This window comes from Culex pipiens, chromosome 1 (assembly GCF_016801865.2).
Source record: "Culex pipiens pallens isolate TS chromosome 1, TS_CPP_V2, whole genome shotgun sequence".
Classification (NCBI taxonomy): Eukaryota; Metazoa; Arthropoda; class Insecta; order Diptera; family Culicidae; genus Culex; species Culex pipiens.
Window position 1 is genome coordinate 8,528,075 of NC_068937.1, and position 25,285 is coordinate 8,553,359.

Below are 25,285 nucleotides of genomic sequence, written 5' to 3' on the forward strand. Positions count from 1 at the left end.
TTGGTATTTTTTTTATCCGGCTAATTTTTTCTTTTGTGTCTTTGGTATGCCCAACGGAGCATCATTGCATCATTAGTTTGTCCAAATAATTTTCCATACAAATTTGGCAGCTGTTCATACAAAAATGATATACAGTCCAGACTCGATTATCCGAAGCCTCGATAATCCGAAGTTTCGATTATCCGAAGGTTTTTTTTCAAATCAGGAATTTTTTTTTCGTATTTTTTATTTTCTTTCTTTTAACATCAAATTTGAGTTCTGCAACCCCATTTTAGTCAAATTTGAATTGTTGAATGCATATTAAATTATAAATAGTATATTTTCAATATTTCACCACCGCCATTTTGGCCGCCATCTTGGATTTAAAAATTTTAAATGAATTTAGAGTAGTTTAGGGATCATACTTTAGCTCAACAATCAAAAAGAAGACAATTTCACTTTTTGTCACTAAAACTTGATTTGCAAAAAAAAACACAATTTTTATTTTGTTTCCTAATATGTTTTAGGGGACATCAAATGCCAACTTTTCATAAATTTCCAGAACGGGCAACAAATTTTTGACCGAGCTATGAATTTTTGAACCAATTCTGATTTTTTAAAAAAATCTAAATATAGGTCTAAAAAAATTTTCATTTTTCGATGTAAAATCAAAATTTGAAATCAAAAAGTACTTTAGTGAAATTTTGATAAAGTGCACCATTTTCAAGTTATAGCCATTTTTAGGTAACTTTTTTCAAAATAGTCGCAGAACGCAGTTATTCATTTTTTTTAAGTGCACATGTTTGCCCAATTTAGAAAAAAAATATTTTTGAAATTAAAAAAAAAATATTTTTGAAAAGCTGAGAAAATTCTCTTTTTTGCTTTTTTGAACTTTTTTTTATACGACTCTTAGTTACTAATTGTCCGATTTACAATGTAAAAATATAAAACATTCGTGAAATTTTCCGATCTTTTCCAAACCAATATTTTCCAAATCAACAAATCAAGACTAACATTTTAAAAGGGCCAAAAATTCAATATTATACTCTTTTGAAATGTTAGTCTCGGTTTAAATTTTTTGAAAATATTGTTTTCGATAAGAATTTTACGAATGTTACTTATTTTAACATAGTAAATCGGACAATTAGTTGCTGAGATATCGACATTGAAAAATGGTGGGCTGTTTGTGTGAGACTTAGAAAACATCAATTTTCCTGTTTTTAAACCTTTGCATGGCAATTTTTCAGCAACTAAGGGTATCAACAAAGTACAAAAAAGCAAAATATAGAAAATTTTCTCAACTTTTCAAAAATTTTTTTTTCAAAAGTGGGCAAACATGTGAACTAATTTAAAAAATGAAAAAATGCGACTATTTTCAAAAAAGTTACCTAAAAATGGCATTAACTTGAAAACGGTGCACTGTATCAAAATTTCACTAAATTATTTTTGATTGCAAATTCGATTTACATCGAAAAATGAAGTTGAAAAATGTTTGCGACCAATATTTCGATTTCTTTTTTAAATCAGTATTGATTCAAAAAATCATAACTCGGTTAAAGATTTTTTGCACAACCTAGAAATTTCTTAAAAGTGATTGGTGCACTGGAAGTGAGGACGCGAAGTCGTGATTATTCAGGTTAATTTTTTTGTGTGCTTTTGTGCCGCTGTTCGTATGGAGTGAGTGATTGTGGTAATCGAATAATAGCATGCCTTACTGGATTATTTGTGTCTTGGGCGTTGAGTAATTGGTGTTTTTTGTGATTTTTTTTGTGATCTTAATTAATTGTTTTGTGATTTCCAAAGCCCTTCCTATATCATCGTTGATCGGAAGGCACGGTGTCGGGTAAATTGTGTATAATTTTTTCGAATAAGGTTTTATTTTTTATGGTGAAAAAGCCATTTCTATATAATGATCGAAAGACGCACTGACGTTTTGGATTAATTAATAGTGGAGTGAAATAACTGTGAGTGAGTGATTTTGTGTGTTAACCAGAAAGACCTTCCCATAGCATCGTTGCTCGGAAGGCTCGCCGACGGGTCTGTTATGAAAGTCCTCCCCATAGCATCGTAGCTCGGGAGGCATCGAAAAGCCAATACCTTATCCTACTAACCCAAAAAATAATAATCACGTGATGCTTGAAGGAGATGCTGTGGATTCAACGGTCTCAAGCGGTATCAACAAGTATATAGCGAAAAACTGTGTCCTTGATGAGTCTGCAACTTCAACTATCGGACTAACATTCCTCCCTTTCGTTGAACTGCAGGCTTCTTGGGAGGGCGCCGGTATTGACTAATAAAGTAGGGATCTTCAGAGGTTAAACAGTGAACGGATGGTTGGCTCCCACTAATCATTTTTGATTCATTGTTTAACTTCAGCTGATCTGTCAATAACGGAGTAGCAGCTCATTGGCAGTCAACCATGCTCATGCTCTAAATTGAGGTAAAATTACATCATAAAAAAGGTAATATTCAACCTTCTAAATTTACACATTTTTTTACTGTGTAAACTACTTAGAAACGTTGAAACACGTATTACAATACTATTTTTAGGGGCCATCCATAAACCACGTGCACACCATAAGGAAGGGGGGGGGGGGGGAGTTGGCGATTGTCCACGCTCCATACAAAAATGTATTGTTTTGAATGAAATCTGTGAAAAAATAGAAATGAGTCAAATCCACATTTTAAAAGTTAAAGTGTAAAAAAACAATTTTGGTGTCATTTGACGGTTTAAATTTCATTTCTATTGAATTCCTTGGACATTTTCCTGTAAAATGCAATGTGAAGAAAGTTTTTTTAGTGTACACCAAAGTATATGAGAAGAAGAAAAATATTCTTTTTAGAAAAGCTCCGTAAAAGTATACGAAGCCAAAAATAGAGAGATATTTCGATATATATAAACTTGGGATTTCTGTTGACTATCGAGATGAACGTTCCTTCCAAGTTTGGGTCAAATCGGTGATGGGCGAGTCTAAAAGATTGTTTTTTTTTTTGATAATTGAAGAAATTCACAAGGATTTCACTTTTTAAAATTGAAAGTCGAACCAATAGTCGCCAAGCTATCGTCAGTTAAAAATGAAGGCTTATAGGAAAATCATTTTAAAAGTTTTTTTTCAATTTGTATTTTTTGCAGTGCTAAATTTTAACGACTGTTCCGAATGAATAAGCAAATTATAAAGATTCCTTCTAGAGACACATATTTTCGAATATTCAAATTCCAACAAATCATTTAAAAAAACATAAAAAAAAATCATGAAATCATGCGATTTCAGAGAGAATCGCTGATTATCAAAAACTCGACAAATTTATATTTGTTTATATTTTCTAATATTTTCCTCCCAACTTCCAGACTGTCAGCAACAAGGAGCAAATGCTCATCAACAAACGCAACAACCTGTACGAACAGCAACAGTTGCAGCAACAACAGCAGCAGCAGCAACAATCCAACGGCAAGCATCGGCCGTACGATCTGCCGAAAAACTACAAAACGACAAACCTCGGCAAAGCCAACGGAAGCCAGCAGAAGTCGTCCGGCAGCCGGCAGACGGCAGCCGCCGACCTGCGGAACAACGACAACGCGTACGAGAGTGTCTGCTCGCCGGAGGACACCCACGAGCGGACCAAACTGGCGCAGCGTCACTCCCTGCCGAATGGTGGCGCTGCGATCGCAAATGGGGGAGGGGTTGAGAGGAGCAACAGTGGGGCGAGCAGCAGCAAAAATGTGAAGCGCAGCGGATCGATGAACGACGGACGAGGTGAGTTTGTTGAGCTTTTTGATCGTCGATGAAAGGAAAATGGGAGCTTTTGAGTTTTCTCTTTTGGGGTGGTGGGTTGAAGTGGGTGATCGTTTGAAGATCTGCGAGGAGTGAAGCTTTGCCATAAAGCTTGCTTCGATATGTTGTGAAAAGCTTTTGATGATTGGAAGCTTGGTATGAAAAAGTTTTCTTTTCTTTTTCTCTTAGTTGGTTGTGGGTTGAAGTGGTTTAAGCTTTTAGTCTGGAAGCTTTTGCTTAAAGCCTTTCTGTTTGTTTTAATGGAAAATTCAAAAAAATCTGTAAACTACAAACGTCTATCAATTTTCTATCTCCGATTTCTCATATTCCTTCTTCGATGAATTCTTCAGTCCTTCCTTTCATCGAAGGTCAGTTCGAAAATTGAACAAATTGGTCACTAGCAGGGGCGCCGACTTCGGGAGGGTACTGGTCCTTTTACCGTTTCCCTTGGCGAGATAGGCTTCTCCCCATATCCCCCCTAACATTCACTTTCAAGTTTTCAAGAATATTTTTTTCTCGTGTCTGACATGTTCTGTTTAAAGGTAGATTTATTTAATTTTTAACATTTTTCCATTCAAACATCTTGACCTTCAATTTGAATATTTTCTCAATTTTGTTTAATTTGTCCAACCTTTTTAGAAACAATTTATAATGTTACAATGTATTTTTTCGCTGATTCATGATTTTTTGATGAAATTTTGATTTTTTTTTATATAAATCGAATTTTACACAAATGTAGTTTTTACATAACTTTTCAAAAAGTACTTATTTCAAAGTGTTATAAGTTGCGAAAATATCAAAAATTAGGCTTTTCGTTACTGAATGCAGCCCCTCAAGTATAAAAATACAATTACATGTGTTGGACCCCTAGGAACAACCCTGGATGCGACCCTGGATGAGCGACACTTGTCGTCATCCTGTTGACATCCACGACCGGAAACCGGTTGTCATAATCCGTGATCTCAAGAAGACACACGTACAGTTTTTAATAAATTTAACTATCTGCAATAAATGCTTAATTATTTGAAGTTTTCTAAGTGTTACCCAAACGACAACCAATTTTCAAATACCGATCATTCGTAAAATCTCCTGATCACTTCAAGAAAAATGTTTGTTTCAAAAGGGCGTAAGAGTTAATTTTCGCTACTTTTGAAGTGTTGATCTTGATTATTTAAACTTTGAAAATATATTTAAAGAGATCAGGCTCCCTCTAATGCAAACATCTTTTTGATTTTTTTTTTCATTTTTCCCGTATTGAGAAGGTAATTTTTAACAGCTTTTGTTCTACTAAAAACTTTACTTCTCTTGATTGTTGTTTTTCTTGTTTAATTTTTAGTATTTTTATTTGCATGTCTCATATTCAGTTTATGTTTGTTTTGATAGTATTTGGCTTATCCTACCACCTTCTTTTTCTTAGTTTTTTCATGTTTTTACAGTCACTCATTCTTTTTTTTACTTGTTACTCACATTTTCGGCTATAGAACGATACCGTTGTTATTTAAATTGTAGAAAAATGTTTTGAATCATAGTCCGGGCCATTACAAAAATCACTGCATACATTAGGAAATGTTAGTGCCTTTAGATTTTTTTTAAAACATTTGCAAAGTCAAAGAATACAAGTAGAACTTGCAACCTTATTTTTTAAATTTTAAGAGTTCTTCTTTACAATGCTTTTTGAGGATCAAAAATCTGTTGAAAAATAATTAAATTCTAGAAATTCTTAAAAATCTGAAATGGCAAAAAAAAAACTTAAAATTCCAAAAACCTCAGAATTTTCAAAAATTAAAAAAAATTAGCTTTAAATTACACAAATTTATAAAATTTCGTAAATGTAAAAAAAATAAAATTAGTCAAATTATGTTTCTCCCTTTACTATTTTTTGAAATAATTTACATTAATTTTTTTCATTTTTAAAATAAGGCCAAAATTCTAGAAATTTTAAAAAATCTGAAATGGCAAAAAACTTAAAATTCCAAGAATCTCAGAATTTTCTAAAATTCCAAAAAAATATTTTAACTACACAAATTCTTGAAATTCTGTAAATGTAAAAAAAATGTCAAAATGTGTTTCTCCCTGTACAATTTTTCGAATTAATTAACATAATTTTTTCTTATTTTTAAAATAAGGCCGTTTCTGAGATTTCGCAAATTTTTCAAAATCGGAAATGGCAAGAAAATCTTAAAATTCAAAAAATCTCAGAATTTCCAAAATTCATAAAAAATATAATTTAGCTTTCAAAATCACATAATAAGTTCCTAATATCACAGAAATTCACAAAATTCCTTAAATTCCAATTGAAATTCATTAGGCCGTTTATAAAATTCCAGAAATTCTTAAAAATCTAAAATGACAATTAATCTTAAAATTCCAAAAATCTCAGAATTTTCTGAAATTAAAAAATAATAAATTCCTGAAATCACAGAAATTTATAAATTTCCTTAAATTCCTGAAATTCCGGAAATTTAAAAACATATTAAAATTCCAATAATGCATAAATTTCTAAAATCATTAAAATAAAAAAAATCCATCAATTACAGAAATTATTGAAAATTCTTATATTTGTATAATTCTATATTTTTCCTATTTTCTTTTTTTTCGGAATATGCTTTTGAAATTTTAGGAATTTAAAGAAATTTAGAGTTTGTTGAACTTTAGAATTTTAAAGATTCCTGAAATCAAAAAAATTGAGAAATTTCTAGTTTTTCCTAAATTTAAAATACAAGCCATGTTTTCAACATTTGAATGAAAAAGTGTTTTAAAAAGCATTATTTTTCTAAATATCAAATATTGTGGTACTGTACTTAGAAATTACACACAATAAAAATAAAGTTGCTCACAGTTTAATAAAATTTTGAAATCTGTTGAAAAAAAATGTTTGCCCCCTCGATTTTTCGAACAAATTTAGGAAAAGTAGGGCGATATAAATTTTGAAAAATATTACCAACGGCCTCAGTTAACAAAAAATAGTCATGGTCAAAGAAACCATCATATTTGAGGAGTCAACATCATTCTCAAATAATTTTAAAATATCTAACTTTGACAGATTTGAAACGAATTGGTTCAATAACCGGTACCGGTTTGAGCCGATTTGGAGTTTGTAATATAAACTATGTCGCGCGAAGTGTTGAAATTCTTGATATACCTAACCTTAAAAAAAATATTTTTGACTAATTTGAACTGAATTGGTTGTACCGGTTCAAATTACCGGTACCGGTTTGCACCGAATCCGGGTTGTAACGTGTCAACATTCTTGAAAAAAATAAAAAAATCATTCTTAACAAATTTGACCCGATTTGGGCTAAATTATACTGCTTACTTTTCCCAAGTTCCCAATGGTTCGATTGCAAATGCAGATTAAACAAAGTCAATCTTAATGTTTAAACATTTTAAAAGTCTGTTTTTAGACAACAAAAAAAATGCGATTTGTTCATAAAATAATCATTTTGGTCCTCTTCAATAAACGCTGATTTAAGCTGATTGCGGCCTGGACTTCGTCATGGAAATGTGTTAATTTTCTCGCTCAGATGATCTAACACTTGTTATTTGGAAATAAAACCCACTTTCCTTTGGAGTTGATAGTTTTAGGGGAAGTAAAAGGTGTGGGATACGCCTTAAGCAAGCTTTACGACCATTTTTGAAATAATTGGTATTAGATTTTGTACCAAGATGTAAATAATTTGATCAAATTTCTTAACGAAACGAATAAAGCTTTTAGTTTGCAGCAGGTTTTTAAATTTCTGGAATGTTTCCTAAAATTCAACAAAAAGGTCCAATCGAACTGCACTTGCAACCTGTAACCCACTGCCTAGGGACCTACAAAAAAAAAACTGGAACAATCGCGTCCCATCAGATCACCCAATTGCGATTTCGGGGTCGCCATCACATATCAGCAATAAAAACCAATCAGCGGCTTTTCATCTTGAGACCTACTGCTGCCAAGCCAGTCAGTCGGTCGAAGCCTCGCTAGTCGTAACCGATTATTATCGTGTTTTTTTTCTTTCTTGTTCACTTTTTTATAGAAGGGAGCCACAAAAACAAAAACGCCCCGATGAGGAGACCCACCACCACGTGAGGTCCGCCGATCACATAATCCACAAAGAGAGTCTAGCGGTGGTACTAGTCGTCAATTTTTGTGTTATTGTTATTTCTAGACCAATCTTTTGATGGATGTTTTTGTTTTTTTTTGTTGTTGCTAGTTGCTTCTACCACCAACAATTTTTCTGCTGAGAGATGGACTTTTAAGAGATTGGTTACCGAGCATAAACAACCGATCCGAGTTTGGAGTTTCGAGTCGTCGGTATAACGTAATGCATTTTATTGATGTTACTTGTGTTTGCGGCGAGATTTGCGGCAACCTTAAAGAGCCAACCGCCGAAAAAAAATAATGATGACTCGCACCTTAAGATGATATTATTATGTAGGCAAATTTCGGTTTCTCAGCACAAGCTAATAAAAATAAACCGGTTGTATACGTTGAGGCAGCAATTGCAGCCACCTCTCGACGATGAAATCATACACCAAATTTAGTAATCTGTTTTTATTGAGCCTGATTGATACATTTTCCTCTGCTGGAGTTATTTAACCAAGCTGCAAGTGAAATTGAACAAATTTACGAATGGAAAAACAGCTTGGAAACATTTTCGGGCATGCGAAATTTGGGCATTGTATTGAGGGGGAAGCTAAAAACTAGCAACTGCGGCAATTGAACTACCAAACTTTAATTAACGTTGGTGAAGTGTTGATGATCGAGAGGTGAATTTAAAAAAAAAATAATTAAAATGTTGTATTAAAATTTTGGAACTGCCGAAAACCAGTCGATGCCTCCAAAACTTCAAATCCGGTTGAAGTGGCGATATTTCATGACAGGGCTGCCAGATCTACAAATTTCATAAATAATTAGAAAAATAAATTTAAAAAAATATTAAATACTGAAAGTCACGTTAATATAAACTTACAACGTCTGCATGAACCGTTCGATTTATCTTTGCTAAGTGGAGATAATTTATGACAGGGTTGCCAGATTTCCAAAGTTTTCAGTTTCATTGTTCCAATTTATGAATATTAATGTTAAAAGAAAACCTTGCTCAAAATATTTTCTCTAAACAATTGGAACTAAATATAACCAAATTTTGACGTTTTTCTTCAAACTAAACTTCAATATTTCTTGCTGCTTCAAGTCCGACAAATCATCCAACCTAATTTTTTCCCACCATCAAATTATCCCTGCCGTGGAAATCTAGTCCATATCTCACGAGCATCAATTTTCGGAGGTTTCAAATTTCAGCACCCCTCCCCTCTCCCCCCCAAATGCTCGTGGTGTGAAATTGAACGCAGAAATAAAAAAAAAACCCTCAATGAAAAACGGTTAGACACCGAGAGAGAAAAAAAAAGCTGCGTGAGAGTCTCGTAAAATTCCGCGCCCAATCAGCGCTCATTACGCGGGCCGATTTTTTGCTGGTTAATTAATTGTGAGCAAGCCCGAAGGGGCACTTTGATCGAAATTTGATGGAAAAAAAAGTTGAAACAGTTTGATTGAGACCTGGGCCGAAATCGATGAAAGGAGAAGAAACGAGAAGGAAATTGACGACGGAGATCGGTTTGAGTGGGGAAATAAGTGGTAGGAAATTGGCGCACTTTTGGGCCCTGAGGGTGAGGCAGACGTGAAATTTTTAAAGGTTGATGGATTGAGCTGTTGGGGATGAAGGCATGGGCGTAGGAATCAGAACCTCAAAGAAACTGAATGTAAATTACAATTGAAATATACAAAAATACAAAAATACAAAAATACAAAAATACAAAAATACAAAAATACAAAAATACAAAAATACAAAAACACAAAAATACAAAAATACAAAAATACAAAAATACAAAAATACAAAAATACAAAAATACCAAAATCAAAAAATAAAACTAATTCGTAAAAGAATCATTTTGGTCCTCAAATTAAGATGCAGATTTAAGCCGATTGCGGCCTGGACTTCGTCATGGAAATGTGTTAATATTCTAGCTCAGATGTTCTAGCACTTGTTAATTGAGAATTAAATTAATTTCACCTGGAGTTGATAGTTTCAAGGGAAGTTAAAGTTGTAGGATACGCCTTAGGCAAGCTTTGCGACCATTATTGGCAAAATTGGAATTTGATTTTGTATCAAGATATTAATGATTCAAAAACGAGCATAAACCGAAAAACAAAATCAACATTTTTCTGGGGGATCCTTGGCCAAAATAATTAGACCTGTATTTTTTGTTTGGCTATTAGAGTGATTTACGGTAGGGTGGTCCCAAAAATTACAATTTTAGTAAATTTTCGCATTTTTTTTCAAAATATCTTAACTTCAAGCCGTTTGAACCGACGTAACTGGAAGGTGATTAGTTGGTTTTCCAATGAATTTTTTTTTTATTATTATTGTTTTTTTAAAATATAAGTACGAATCTCTGAGTCGGATGAAAAAAACTTCAAAGTTTCAATGAAAGTAGAAATGGAATATAACTGGAAAATAATTAAAAATGCATTTTCCTGCGTTTGTAATCAATTTTAGTAATCTCGAGGGCTTGTTCAAAAATATTTTTTCAAGTTTCTAGTGTACAGCACCCAAACCATTTTTCATGTATAAGTTAAATAAAAATTGGTACTTGCAGTAATTTATTTCTCTCAAATGCTAAAATTTTCACAAAATACCGTATTTTCTCGAAAATACTCAAATTTTTATAATTCGCAATATGGGTATCAAACGATTCGAAATTTTGCATGTATTTTAACTGTTTTAGAGTTTTTTGAATGAAATACTCAAATTTTCACAAAATACCGTATTTTCTCGAAAATACTCAATTTTTTATAATTTGCAATATGGGTATCAAACGATTCAAAATTTTGCATGTATTTTAACTGTTTTAGAGTTTTTTGAATGAAATACTCAAATTTTCATAAAATACCGTATTTTCTCGAAAATACTCAAATTTTTATAATTCGCAATATGGGTATCAAACGATTCGAAATTTTGCATGTATTATTGTTTTAGAATTTTTCAATGAAATACTCAATTTTCACAAAATACCTGTTTTTTTTTTAAATAAAATACTCGAATTTTAATAATTCGCAATATGGGTATCGAACGATTCCAAATTTTGCATGTATTTCAACTGTTTTAGAGTTTTTTAATGAAATACTAAAATTTTCACAAAATACCGTATTTTCTTGAAATAAAATACTCGAATTTTTTTAATTCGCAATATGGGTATCAAACGATTAGACATTTTGCATGTATTTCAACTATTATAGAGTTTTCTAATGAAATACAAATTTCACAAAATATCGTATTTTCTCGAAAATACTAAAATTTTTATGATTCACAATATGGGTATCAAACGATTCGAAATTTAGCATGCATTTTCACTGTTTTAGAGTTTTTAGAATGAAATACTCAAATTTTCACAAAATACCGTATTTTCTCGAAAATACTCATTTTTTTATAATTCGCAATATGGGTATCAAACGATTCAAAATTTGGCATGTATTTTAACAGTTTTATAGGTTTTCGAATGAAATACTCAAATTTTTACAAAATATCGTATTTTAGAAAATACTCATATTTTTATAATTCGCAATATGGGTATCAAACGATTCGAAATTTTGCATGCATTTTCATTGTTTTAGAGTTTTTTGAATGAAATACTCAAATTTTCACAAAATACCGTATTTTCTCGAAAATACTCGATTTTTTATAATTCTCAACATGGGTAGCAAACGATTAGAAATTTTGCATGTATTTTAAATGTTTTAAAGTTTTTCGAATGAAATGCTCAAATTTTCACAAAATGTCGTATTTTCTTGAAAATACTCATATTTTTATAGTTCGCAATATGGGTATCAAACGAAGCGAAATTTTGCATGTTTTTTTAACTGTTTTAGAGTTTTTCGAATGAAATACTAAAATTTTTATACCGTATTTCCTTGGAAATACTCGATTTTTTATAATTCGCAGTATGCGTATCAAACGATTCGAAATTTTGCATGTATTTTAACTGTTTCAGAGTTTTTCGAATGAAATACTAAAATTTTCAAAAATACCGTATTTTCTCGAAAATACTCAAATTTTTATAATTCGCACTATGGGTATCAAACGATTCGACATTTTGCATGTATTTTAACTGTTTTAGTGTTTTTGTATTTTCGAGAATATACGGTATTAAGCATAAGCATAAGCATAAGCATAGGTGCCCACCCGCAGTTGCTACTCCGTTATTGACCAGGACCTCCAGAAGTTACATCCACGAGCCGTGGAAGATAAGTGGGTGCTATCTTTCCTCGCTTCGCAACTTCTCAAAGGCCCCTATCATGCTGATCAATACCGGCGCCGGCCACGACCAGTGGTAGGGTCACGGGGAAGTGGATGGGAATGTTAGTCCGATACTTGAGTGATAGAGACCGCCCAATCGACTGCTTCTCCGACAAAGTATCACATGAGTTTTGAGGGGGTTAGTAGATGGGTATGAGGTCAGGATTCACGAGTGGCAGTGATGTGACCATGAGCATTTTGTTTATCGGTTGAAAATTTTAAATCTTAGGCAGCCGGCTGCGGAAAGATAAATAATTGATTATTTAAAAAGTTTGTTTTAATCGAACGCGTGCCAACCGAGCGGTAGTGCTATGGGCTGGACTTATCAGTATATTTTTACTGTTGGTACAATTAAGATAACGCGAGCAAATGTCAAAAATAGTAGATGAGTTAATACTAAAGCTGCCAGTTGGAATAAATTATTACGATCAACGAATATAAACGAAAAGAAAACAGGACAACACGTAACCGATTGTAATGAAATTAAAACAATAACTTAAACGAACTTAACCGGCGGCGTGCCTTCCTATCAACGATGATAAAAGAAGGACTTATAAATTTAAAATATAAAAAGACTCCAAAAAATACGTTGCATAGTAACCGCGAAGTCCCGCTACTCACAATCGAATCCGAAAGATACCTATCTAGGGGTTTAAATATAGTATTAATTCGACCGCGATCCTCCAGAAATTCTTCGTCGGCGTGCCTTCCGATCAACGGTGATGTAAGAAGGGCTTTATTCATTAAAATGATTTTATATCATAAGCCTTAAAACATATTCGTCGGCGTGCCTTCCGATCATCGATGATATAGAAAGGACTTAATCCAGCAATACGACTTGCTTGTCTCGAAAAAAAAAGAATTCGGATCGTTTCTATCGAAAACTATGTAAAGAGAACAAAAATAAACTCATTGGCCAACGAACGCGCGAACTAAGAAAAAAGAAGAAGAAGAAGACCAATCACCCCATGCACTCGAACAGCGACACAAAAGAGACGGAAAATAACACGAAAAAACAGAACTGCGCGTCCACACAGGCACCGCACTACTGATGCCATTATTTAATTATAATGACCAATCACCCCATGCACTCGAACAGCGACACAAAAGAGACGGAAAATAACACGAAAAAACAGAACTGCGCGTCCACACAGGCACCGCACTACTGATGCCATTATTTAATTATAATGACCAATCACCCCATGCACTCGAACAGCGACACAAAAGAGACGGAAAATAACACGAAAAAACAGAACTGCGCGTCCACACAGGCACCGCACTACTGATGCCATTATTTAATTATAATGACCAATCACCCCATGCACTCGAACAGCGACACAAAAGAGACGGAAAATAACACGAAAAAACAGAACTGCGCGTCCACACAGGCACCGCACTACTGATGCCATTATTTAATTATAATGACCAATCACCCCATGCACTCGAACAGCGACACAAAAGAGACGGAAAATAACACGAAAAAACAGAACTGCGCGTCCACACAGGCACCGCACTACTGATGCCATTATTTAATTATAATGACCAATCACCCCATGCACTCGAACAGCGACACAAAAGAGACGGAAAATAACACGAAAAAACAGAACTGCGCGTCCACACAGGCACCGCACTACTGATGCCATTATTTAATTATAATGACCAATCACCCCATGCACTCGAACAGCGACACAAAAGAGACGGAAAATAACACGAAAAAACAGAACTGCGCGTCCACACAGGCACCGCACTACTGATGCCATTATTTAATTATAATGACCAATCACCCCATGCACTCGAACAGCGACACAAAAGAGACGGAAAATAACACGAAAAAACAGAACTGCGCGTCCACACAGGCACCGCACTACTGATGCCATTATTTAATTATAATGACCAATCACCCCATGCACTCGAACAGCGACACAAAAGAGACGGAAAATAACACGAAAAAACAGAACTGCGCGTCCACACAGGCACCGCACTACTCATTTTCGAGAATATACGGTATTTTGTAAAATTTTTAGTATTTCATTCAAAAAACTCTAAAACAGTTAAAATACATGCAAAATTTCGAGTCGTTTGAAAGCCATATTGCGAATTATAAAAATTTGATAAAAATTTGAGTATTTTCGAACATACGATAACGTAACGATAGATAGATAGACTTCGTTTGCTGCGTATTATTGTAAATGATTTTTGCTTTAACACCCAAAAGGCCATGCTCTCTTAGAAACAACATTTTAAAATGTAAAAAATCATATCTCCGGTTGGTTTCAACCAATTTTGATGAAACTTTCAGAGCAGGTCCAGTTTTTAGTCTAGTTTCAAATGAACTTTGAGTTGGGCCAGAATTCCGGATTGTTCCGGATTTATTGCAGATTCCCTTGGGGTACCTTTGTTTTGACCAGTGGGGTCACTTTATGTTTACTTAATATTTTTCTTCAACAGTATAAAGTTTTAGTGGAAAAAACTGAAGTATTATCAAAAACAAATACTCCTATGCGTATATGGCATATGATGAACCCTCCACATAGCCCTGGGACCACCGGAACCGGTTCCGTAGTACAACCATGGGGGACAAAATCTAGAAGTCACAGAAATATGTCATGCGACATGTCAAAAAATATCTACTGGCTCTGAAAAGATGATTGCTATCACTCAAAAGACTTTCTGAGACCATCCGGACAATTTGGCCACCTGGAACCGGTGAATCCGGAACATGGTTCATGGTAGAAAAATGTGATCTGTAATTCCCATAGTGCGACATGTCAAAAAACATCTACTGGCTCTGAAAAGTTGATTTCTACCCCTCAAAAGAGTGTCCGAGGCCATTCGGACAATTTGGCCACCTGGAACCGGTGAATCCGGAACATGGTTCATGGTAGAAAAATGTGATCTGTAATTCCCATAGTGCGACATGTCAAAAAACATCTACTGGCTCTGAAAATTTGATTTCTACCCCTCAAAAGAGTGTCCGAGACCATCCGGACACTTTGGCCACCTGGAACCGGTGAACCCGGAACACGGCTCATGGTAGAAAAATGTGATCTGTAATTCCCATAGTGCGACATGTCAAAAAACATCTACTGGCTCTGAAAATTTGATTGCTACCCCTCAAAAGAGTGTCCGAGACCATCCGGACAATTTGGCCACCTGGAACCGGTGAACCCGGAACATGGTTCATGGTAGAGAATTGTTATCTGTAATTCCCATAGTGCGACATGTCAAAAAACATCTTCTGGCTCTAAAAAGTTGATTGCTATCACTTAAAAGAGTGTCCGAGGCCATCCGGACACTTTGGCCACCTGGAACCGATGAACCCGGAACATGGTTCATGGTAGAAAAATGTGATCTGTAATTCCCATAGTGCGACATGTCAAAAAACATCTACTGGCTCTGAAAAGTTGATTGCTACCCCTCAAAAGAGTGTCCGAGGCCATCCGGACACTTTGGCCATCTGGAACCGGTGAACCCGGAACATGGTCCATGGTAGAAAAATGTTATCTGTAATTCCCATAGTGCGACATGTCAAAAAACATCTACTGGCTCTGAAAAGTTGATTGCTACCCCTCAAAAGAGTGTCCGAGACCATCCGGACACTATGACTACCTGGAACAGGTGAACCCGGAATATGGTCCATGGTAGAAAAATGTGATCTGTAATTCCCATAGTGCGACATGTCAAAAAACATCTACTGGAGTTATACCAATAAACTTTTCAGAGCCAGTAGATGTTTTTTGACATGTCAAACTATGGGAATTGCAGATAATACTTTTCTACCATGGACCATGTTCCGAATTCACCGGTTCCAGGTGGCCAAAGTATCTGGATGGTCTCGGAAAGTTTTTTAAGTGATACCAATCAACTTTTCAAAGCCCGTAGATGTTTTTTGACATGTCGAACTATGGGAATTACAGATAACATTTTTCTACCATGAACCATGTTCCGGGTTTACCGGTTCCAGGTGGCCAAATTGTCCGAATGGCCTCGGACACTCTTTTGAGGGGTAGAAATCAACTTTTCAGAGCCAGTAGATGTTTTTTGACATGTCGCACTATGGGAATTACAGATCACATTTTTCTACCATGAACCATGTTCCGGATTCACCGGTTCCAGGTGGCCAAAGTGTCCGAATGGCCTCGGACACTCTTTTGAGGGGTAGAAATCAACTTTTTAGAGCCAGTAGATGTTTTTTGACATGTCGCACTATGGGAATTACAGATCACATTTTTCTACCATGAACCATGTTCCGGATTCACCGGTTCCAGATGGCCAAAGTGTCCGGATGGCCTCGGACACTCTTTTGAGGGATAGCAATCAACTTTTCAGAGCCAGTAGATGTTTTTTGACATGTCGCACTATGGGAATTACAGATCACATTTTTCTACCATAAACCATGTTCCGGGTTCACCGGTTCCAGGTGGCCAAATTGTCCGAATGGCCTCGGACACTCTTTTGAGGGGTAGAAATCAACTTTTCAGAGCCAGTAGATGTTTTTTGACATGTCGCACTATGGGAATTACAGATCACATTTTTCTACCATGAACCATGTTCCGGATTCACCGGTTCCAGGTGGCCAAAGTGTCCGGATGGTCTCGGAAAGTTTTTTAAGTGATACCAATCAACTTTTCAGAGCCAGTAGATGTTTTTTGACATGTCGAACTATGGGAATTACAGATAACATTTTTCTACCATGAACCATGTTCCGGATTCACCGGTTCCAGGTGGCCAAATTGTCCGGATGGTCTCGGACACTCTTTTGAGGGGTAGCAATCAACTTTTCAGAGCCAGTAGATGTTTTTTGACATGTCGCACTATGGGAATTACAGATAACATTTTTCTACCATGAACCATGTTCCGGGTTCACCGGTTCCAGGTGGCCAAAGTGTCCGGATGGCCTCGGACACTCTTTTGAGGGGTAGCAATCAACTTTTCAGAGCCAGTAGGTGTTTTTTTGACATGTCGCACTATGGGAATTACAGATAACATTTTTCTACCATGAACCATGTTCCGGGTTCACCGGTTCCAGGTGGCCAAAGTGTCCGAATGGCCTCGGACACTCTTTTGAGGGGTAGAAATCAACTTTTCAGATTCAGTAGATGTTTTTTGACATGTCGCACTATGGGAATTACAGATAACATTTTTCTTCTATGAACCATGTTCCGGGTTCACCGGTTCCAGGTGGCCAAAGTGTCCGGATGGCCTCGGACACTCTTTTGAGGGGTAGCAATCAACTTTTCAGAGCCAGTAGATGTTTTTTGACATGTCGCACTATGGAAATTACAGATCACATTTTTCTACCATGAACCATGTTCCAGATTCACCGGTTCCAGGTGGCCAAATTGTCCGGATGGCCTCGGACACTCATTTGAGGGGTAGCAATCAACTTTTCAGAGCCAGTAGATGTTTTTTGCCATGTCGCACTATGGGAATTACAGATAACATTTTTCTACCATGAACCATGTTCCGGATTCACCGGTTCCAGGTGGCCAAATTGTCCGGATGGTCTCAGAAAGTCTTTTGAGTGATAGCAATCATCTTTTCAGAGCCAGTAGATATTTTTTGACATGTCGCATGACATATTTCTGTGACTTCTAGATTTTGTCCCCCATGGTTGTACTACGGAACCGGTTCCGGTGGTCCCAGGGCTATGTGGAGGGGTCATCATATGCCATATACGCATAGGAGTATTTGTTTTTGATAATACTTCAGTTTTTTCCACTAAAACGTTATACTGTTGAAGAAAAATATTAAGTAAACATAAAGTGACCCCACTGGCCAAAACAAAGGTACCCCAAGGGAATCTGCGATAAATCCGGAACAATCCGGAATTCTGACCCAACTCAAAGTTCATTTGAAACTAGACTAAAAACTGGACCTGCTCTGAAAGTTTCATCAAAATTGGTTGAATCCAACCGGAGATATGATTTTTTACATTTTAAAATGTTGTTTCTAAGAGAGCATGGCCTTTTGGGTGTTAAAGTTTCTTTCTGATAGAAAGAAAATTTTACAATGATATTTTATTTTTTTTTATTTCTACTTGATCAAGAATATTAAAAAAAACAGACTTTTAACAATCTATTTCAAAAAGCTTATATTCGAATGTACTTAAATCACTCGATTATGAAATTATGTTTTTGTTTTTTAAGTCGTTTGAAATTGCGATTATGATACAGCTCTATGCAAAACTTCTAAGAATTTTGGTTTTCTTTCGTTTAGTTTGTATGGAAGTTATTCGATGTCAACATTTTATTGACTAAATTGTGAAACAGGTTGTTTCAACTCATTTTTTTTTTGTTTTATCAAAGTTACATTTTATACACCTAAAACCTATAATTAAAAACAAGTTTTATTGATCTTGATCATTCCTCGCCATATTATTAGAGCCCATCTCATGAATATTTATTACTCTTCCGTGCATCTCAATCCTAATGGTCCGTGAAGGCACAATCAATTAATCTAAACCTTCACCACTCTATTTCACATCAAATAAAGCGCTCAGGGTGGACCCTTAACTAATTACGTTTTAACCAGCTAACCACAGGATGCTCGCAATTAAAATCTCGCTACCTTTTAATTCGAACCTTCCTTCTCCTACACCCATGCCCTTCCCTCCTAATTTGGCGATTCTTCTCCCACCGAGAGAGTTGCTCGATCCTCTCTCGCGCTGAGGTCTTAAACCGCAATGTTGTGTTTTTCCTTTCTGAGGCAAGGCTACCCTAGTCGCGCGCCCAACTTACAAGTGAAAACTCTCATTTTCATCGACACAAAACTAAAAAAATTTGCTTGCTCTTTCCCTCTTCTTTCTCCAGCGGTAGGACCCCCACCGCCACCGTTGCCACCACCGCTGAAGGCACCTTCGTCGTCGTCGTCCCAGTACCAGCAACAGCAACTTCACTACCAGCAGCAACAGCAGAGTCACTACGGCAGTCAGACCTCGAAGCAGTCCGCGTCCGCGTCCGCGTCAAATTCAAACTCGAACTTTTACCTGCACAAGCACATGAGCCCGGCACCACCGGGTTCTGCTTCCGGCGGGATGGTCCTGAACGGGGGCGGACACCAGCAGAACGCCCAGCACGACTACTACAACCAGCTGCCCCAGCTGCAGCACCTGCAGGAAGCGCCCGACTCGGACTCGGGCCTGGAGGTCGTCGAGGAGGCGACGCTGAAGCCGTCCGACCTGATCCGGGGCAACCACAACCGCAGCATGTCGATCATTTCGGGTAAGTTGCGGAGGTCAACGCGATCGCGACCATGTTGGAGCGGTTTAAGAGGGCGCGATCGCGGAGTTCTCGGTAGAACGCGTTCTGAAGAGGTTGTAGAACGTGATCATGGGTACGATCGCGATCGTCAACGGTTTGTTGAACCATTTTGGAACTTTTTCTTGAGTCGCGATCGTGTAATTCAAGGAAGACTCGTTCCAGAGGAGTTGGAAGAAGATCGCGATCACGATCACTCTCGATCTTCAACGAAGAATCTAACAATTCTGGAAGTCGCGATCAGCCCAACCAAGAACCTCATGAAGAGGTCGTAGAACCCCTTGATCGCGATCGCGATCGCGCCCCTCCAACGGTCATTTAAACCTTTCTTGTACCGATCGTCGGTCAGTCGTCCACCGGGGAGAAAGTGAAAGGATTAAGGCGCGCGCGCTCCAACTCCACATATGCACATCGCGACCGCGAGTCTCGAAAGCTCATTAAATTACGGACGGCGCAGACCAGGACGGGGGAAGATCGCCACGAGTGAGAGAGAAGTGAGTGCAATTTAAGTGAAATTTAAATCTGTTTTTCAACGCGCGCGCGCGGCGGCCTCAAGTGGTGGAAAACTGAATCGCGCATAAATGAGTTGTGATCGTGAAGAGCAGGGCGGGGAGGAGGGGGTTGGTGATCGTGGTGAGGAATATGCTAAAACAAAACATCCGCCGCGGAGCGGCGTGGGCTTGAGTGGACTTGGACGGACTTGAAGAGGGGTACGGAGAAGTGTTTGTGTCTGTTTAATCACCCCGTTTCGTGGTGCAGCAGCAAATGCAAATCGATCATGTGGATCATTAAGTGCAGTAGCAGCAGGTTGCAGCAGTGAACATGAATCGTGTGCATTGTAACTAAAATGTTACAAGTTGTTTGGCGCGAACCGATTTTTGTGAAAAACCGCCAGCACATGATCTCTCGAGGCGAGGCGAGCTGCAAAATTGTTGGAATAGTTTGAATTAGCGAACAAGGGTGTTGGGAAATATTTTTCGTTGGGTTTTCTGAGAACTTTGATCGATCGGATCGATTCGAGATGTTTGGTTGTGTTTCATGAAACAGAAAGTTTGTTTTGTTTGGCAAAACAAATCGAGCGTAGCTTCTCTGAAATTTTGATTAAGTTTGCAATACGTCGTAACAGCCATCACCTCCGACTCTTTTTTTTATCTCATATTTGAACTTTATTGTTCATACATCGAATAAGAACTGATCGGAAAATGCCTTTGTTTACAAATGGCGCTTAGGACCTTTTGAAAACTAACCCTAGGTATGCATCGTTTCTTTTTCATAAAAATCTCTCTTAAATCAATCACACAGCAAAGCTAGAATTCCAAAGAATATTTCAAATATTTGCACCACATCACAATATTATTACCTCGTAAAAGCTATCGATTCAAAACGCTTTTTATAGCTGTAAGGCTGGTACATATTTTATTTGAAGTTTTGGTCAAGGTCGATTTTCTGATCAATTCGGTGTCTCAGGCAAAGTTGCAGGTTTTGCTTTTTAGAAAAAGTAAACTTCAAATATATAATTGAAAAATCACATTTTTGAATATATTTCAGATGACAAAAAAGCCATATTTTGAGCTATGACACAAGTTAGTCAAAATTGATGTGGCAGTGTTGCCAATTTAAAAAAAAAATCGAGATTTTTGAAAACTGTGAGCAAAACAAACAAAAAATCTTAATTTTTAGATGAAAAATCAATTTTGAAATCGAAAAATCGATTTTCTGATGAATTCAGTGTCTTAGACAAAGTTGCTGGTTTTGCTTTTTAGAAAAAGTACAAAAATATAACTGCCCAAAATCACTATTCTTTGAACAATTACAATTTTGAATATGTTTTAGATGAAAAAAATACCATATTTTAAGCTATGGCATAAGTAAGACAAAATTGATGTGGCAGTGTTGCCAATTTAAAAAAAAAATGGAGATTTTTGAAAACTGTGAGCAGAACAAACAAAAAATCTTAATTTTTAGATGAAAAATCAATTTTGAAATCGAAAAATCGATTTTCTGATGAATTCAGTGTCTTAGACAAAGTTGCTGGTTTTTCTTTTTAGAAAAAGTACAAAAATATAACTGCCCAAAATAAAAAAAATATGTTTAAATGAAAAATCTATTTTTAAATCGAAAAATACTGTACAGAAATTTCGACCGTTTTCAAGTTACAGCCACCTAATTTTTTTTTTCGTAAAATACGTGATTTTTTAACCTGTAGCAGTCATGCCAAAGCTTGAATTCTGTCATCTCTGAATTGATTTTTTCGAAAAGATCAGAAAATTTCCCACAAATTTGACGCAAAGTAATTGAAAATGCTTATTTCACGATTAAAATTAAATAACTTTCCCAGCATGTAGTTTGGAGATTTGCTCTCTAAAGCAGGTATTAGACTATGGCAAACAAAAAACTCGCACTTTTTCATGTTTGACAGTTTGCCAAACTCGCAAACAACTCAAATGGTATGCAAGCTGTCGTATTTGAAAACAAATGCAGGCAAACTGTCAAAAAGTGCAAGTTTGTTTGTTTTTTTTTTTTTTTAGTCTAATACCTGCTTAACGGGTTTGCTGATTAATCCACCTAGATGTCAGTTTTTTTCTTGTAAGTCAGATAAAAAAATTATTTTCCCTGGAAAAAATAGGTTCGTATAGTCTTAGCTCCCATTACACGATAAAGAACTTTTTAAAAGACAAAAACGCAAAATTTATTTGAAAAAAAAATAACTTGCAAAAACAATGTTTCTTTTGCTATTAAGCAATAGAACTTTGACGTTTTACCGAATCTTTTTTTTTAACAATAATTTTCTACCGGATTTCTAAGTGGATCAGTCAAAATTTTCAAATCTGCCTTATCATTTGAAAATACTTAAAAACATACCTTTTCGGCCACATTAAACGTTCTTTAATTTGTCATGTTGTTTGTTTTACAAATTTATTTTGCAATACAGTTCAACCTCGATCATCCAAAGGCCTGGGAAAAATTTCATTTCGGATAATCTAATCTTCGGATAATTGAATCACAAAAAAAAAATTATTCAGAATCTACTCTTAAATGATTTAGAATTTTTAAATCCAAGATGGCGGCCAAAATGGCGGTGATATCATACTGAAAACATGCTATATTCAATTTAAAAAATCTTCAAATACTCAAATTTGCCTAAAATGGGGTCGCGGAATTCGAATTTGATGTTAAAAGCAAAAAAATAAAAAAACGATTTTTTTGTGCAAACTTTCGAATAATCGAGTCTGGACTGTAAATAAGTTTTTTTTGTATTGAGCTTGGGAAGGTCTAAAAGTCATATGCAATTTTTTTTAACAAGTATAAATTAACAGCGATGCCCCGAAGAAAAATAAAAAGTGCTCGGATTTGGTCCAAATTTGGCATGGAAATTCCTTAGCTAAAACAATGGAACCCGTATTTTATTCGTTTTTTGATTAGGGTGGTTCATAAAAATTTAGGGTGGTAAAAAAATCAACTAATTTACAACAATAAATCAGTTACTGTACTGCCCATGTTCGCATAAATGTCCCATATGCAAAAACAGCAGGCTGAGAAAAACGCATTAGAAGTTTGTCCCATACATAAGGCTACGTGTTAAGTTTTCGCGAAAAAACAGGATTTCCTCCTGATTTCTAGAACAAAGTACTGGATGTTATAGGCTCTTTTGAAAGAGCACACAATTTTGAACAAAACTGCATCAATAACTCGAAATCGATGAAAATGCATATGGGACATTTATGCGATCAGGGGCAGTGTACATGTTTGGTAACTGGGATGAAAACGTAGCCCAGTAGGGCGTCCCAAAAAAATGAAAAGTTGTCAAATCTTTGGTGCTCACCCCTAGAGTGATAGATTAGGATGTCAGGAACAATGTTTTCATACAACAAAAACATCCTAAAAATGGATTACAACTCGCGCGCGGAGCTTGAATGGAAAAAGTGTATTTTTCGAGTATTTTTCAGAAATGCGCGCTACAATCATACTAAAGTCATTCAAGTTTGGTCGCCTTGGGCTTCAAGTTATAGTTTAATGTCTCCTAAACAAATTCCTGTACAGACATAGTCCATAAAAGCTTGTGTTTGGGTATGGCAGGGCGTTTTAGGCAGAAAAAATTGTATTTTTCAGCTAAAAAAATCAAAAATCGCTTCCCAAAACGAGCCAAAAAATTTTGCTGCCAAAACTAATGCATTCAGCTTATAAGAAATTTTACGGAGATCATGTTGCTTTTTTAACATTCAATTTATGTCCACGTAAAGCCGAGATATTTGCATTTTAGTGAACAAAAAGTGACGAATTTTCAAAATTCTTAGAGGGGACCACCGATGCAAAATAACCCCTCGATCATTTCGGTTTGTTTTGGTTTTTTGACATTTGTCTGCTTTTAACAGGGCTACGGCCCAGTTATCGAGCGCCCAGTTGAAAAGCAGCCCAGTTGAACAGCGCCCAGTTACCGAACAAGTACTGTAATTGAAAATTTACTGGGACCTCATTTCTATGGAGAGGCATGACATTTTATGTTCGATTTACTTATCTAAATTCAATAATAGAATATATTGTCTAAAATCATAACTCGAGATCCTGTTTGTGTTTAACAATTTGGATATTTTCATCAAAAGCCAACCACCCAAGAAGATTCAACGTTAATTTCCGCCTCCCAAGAACCTCCCACAAAAATTTGCAACCGCTCCTCAGCTAATGCATCTGGGAAAAACAAACGGATTTTTCCACCGCCAGTCACTTCCGCACGAACATCACCCTAAATTATCATGATGGCGCGATAGCTTCCCCGCTAAATCTTCCGCCCAGGGGTTAAACACTGTTATCTAAATGTTATGGTTAGGCGGTTTTTTAATGATCTCTTCCTAGAGGTAAGTTGCAGCTGTTCGCATCCGGCGCTAAATATGCCTCGTGGCCGCGAAAGTTTTTCGCCTTCGAGATCTTTCAGACACACGTGTGTTTGAATAGCATTCTTTGTGGAATAATTGAAAAAATAAATCGCCGGTGCGGAGGGGGCTCAACCACCTCGAGGGACTTGGACATCGACCCACGCTCACCTTGTTATAGAGAGCGGTGATCTTCAACTGATCGTTGGGTTGGGTAACGTGTTCGAATTGAAGTTAAATTTGGGTTGTCTACACGCGTGCCCAAGTGGGAAAATGATTAATTGCCGAATTCGTTGCACTTCTTTGGAAAAAGTAAAGGGAGAAAAAAAATCATTAAGGGGAAGGCAGCTCGACACCTCAGAGTAACATTTCGTACTAAATGTTGTTTTCTCCCCCCCTCATCAACAACAACAGGGTGGTAAATTGATAATTTAAATGCAATTATGAAACAAGTTTTGCACGGATGGACCATGGACCCTGAGCGAGATCTCCGAGATAGCGTAATTATTGACTGAAGGTAGGATGAAAGTGGCGGGTCGTTTACATCGCACACCGCCTTTTGCCAGTTATATTAGGGTGATGATCGTCAAAGCGCTAACGACGACGAGAGGATGGGTTTTTGAGGCCAGGGGTCACTCCATTGAGTAGGCTAACGGGTTTGAAGAGCTTGCTGCAAAAGTGTTTCTTTTGTTGGTTGTCTTAGAAAATTGGCCTCCTTAGCTTCTTTGTTTGAAATTATTCATTGAACTTGGTTGCCAAATGGTGGCCCGAAGATGAGTTGAAAAGTTTAAACAACAATACATTAATGAGTTCAAGTTTTGGCAATCATCTAACAAGGAAGCATGAAGAAGTTTGTTCAATCAAGAAGTCCCAGAAACAAATGTAACATGGGCATATTTTACTTAAAAGTTTTAAAATGGGTAATTCTCCGCCAACTCACACAGCAGTTGCCCCGACTCCTCTTCGATTTGCGTGAAACTTTGTCCTAAGGGGTAACTTTTGTCCCTGATCACGAATCCGAGGTCCGTTTTTTGATATCTCGTGACGGAGGGGCGGTACGACCCCTTCCA

General features: G+C 36.4%; 1 protein-coding gene across 2 annotated transcripts in view; it reads left to right on the forward strand.

Annotated features, from left to right (window-relative positions):
- The window catches only part of LOC120413292 (uncharacterized), a 124,364-nt gene that overhangs the window by 55,470 nt on the left and 43,609 nt on the right, over positions 1–25,285 (forward strand). For both annotated transcript variants that reach the window (XM_052706251.1, XM_052706252.1), the window contains exons 7-8: positions 3,329–3,734; positions 18,901–19,311. In XM_052706251.1, the coding sequence (XP_052562211.1) occupies positions 3,329–3,734; positions 18,901–19,311 (817 nt within the window). The remainder of the gene's footprint in view (positions 1–3,328; positions 3,735–18,900; positions 19,312–25,285) is intronic.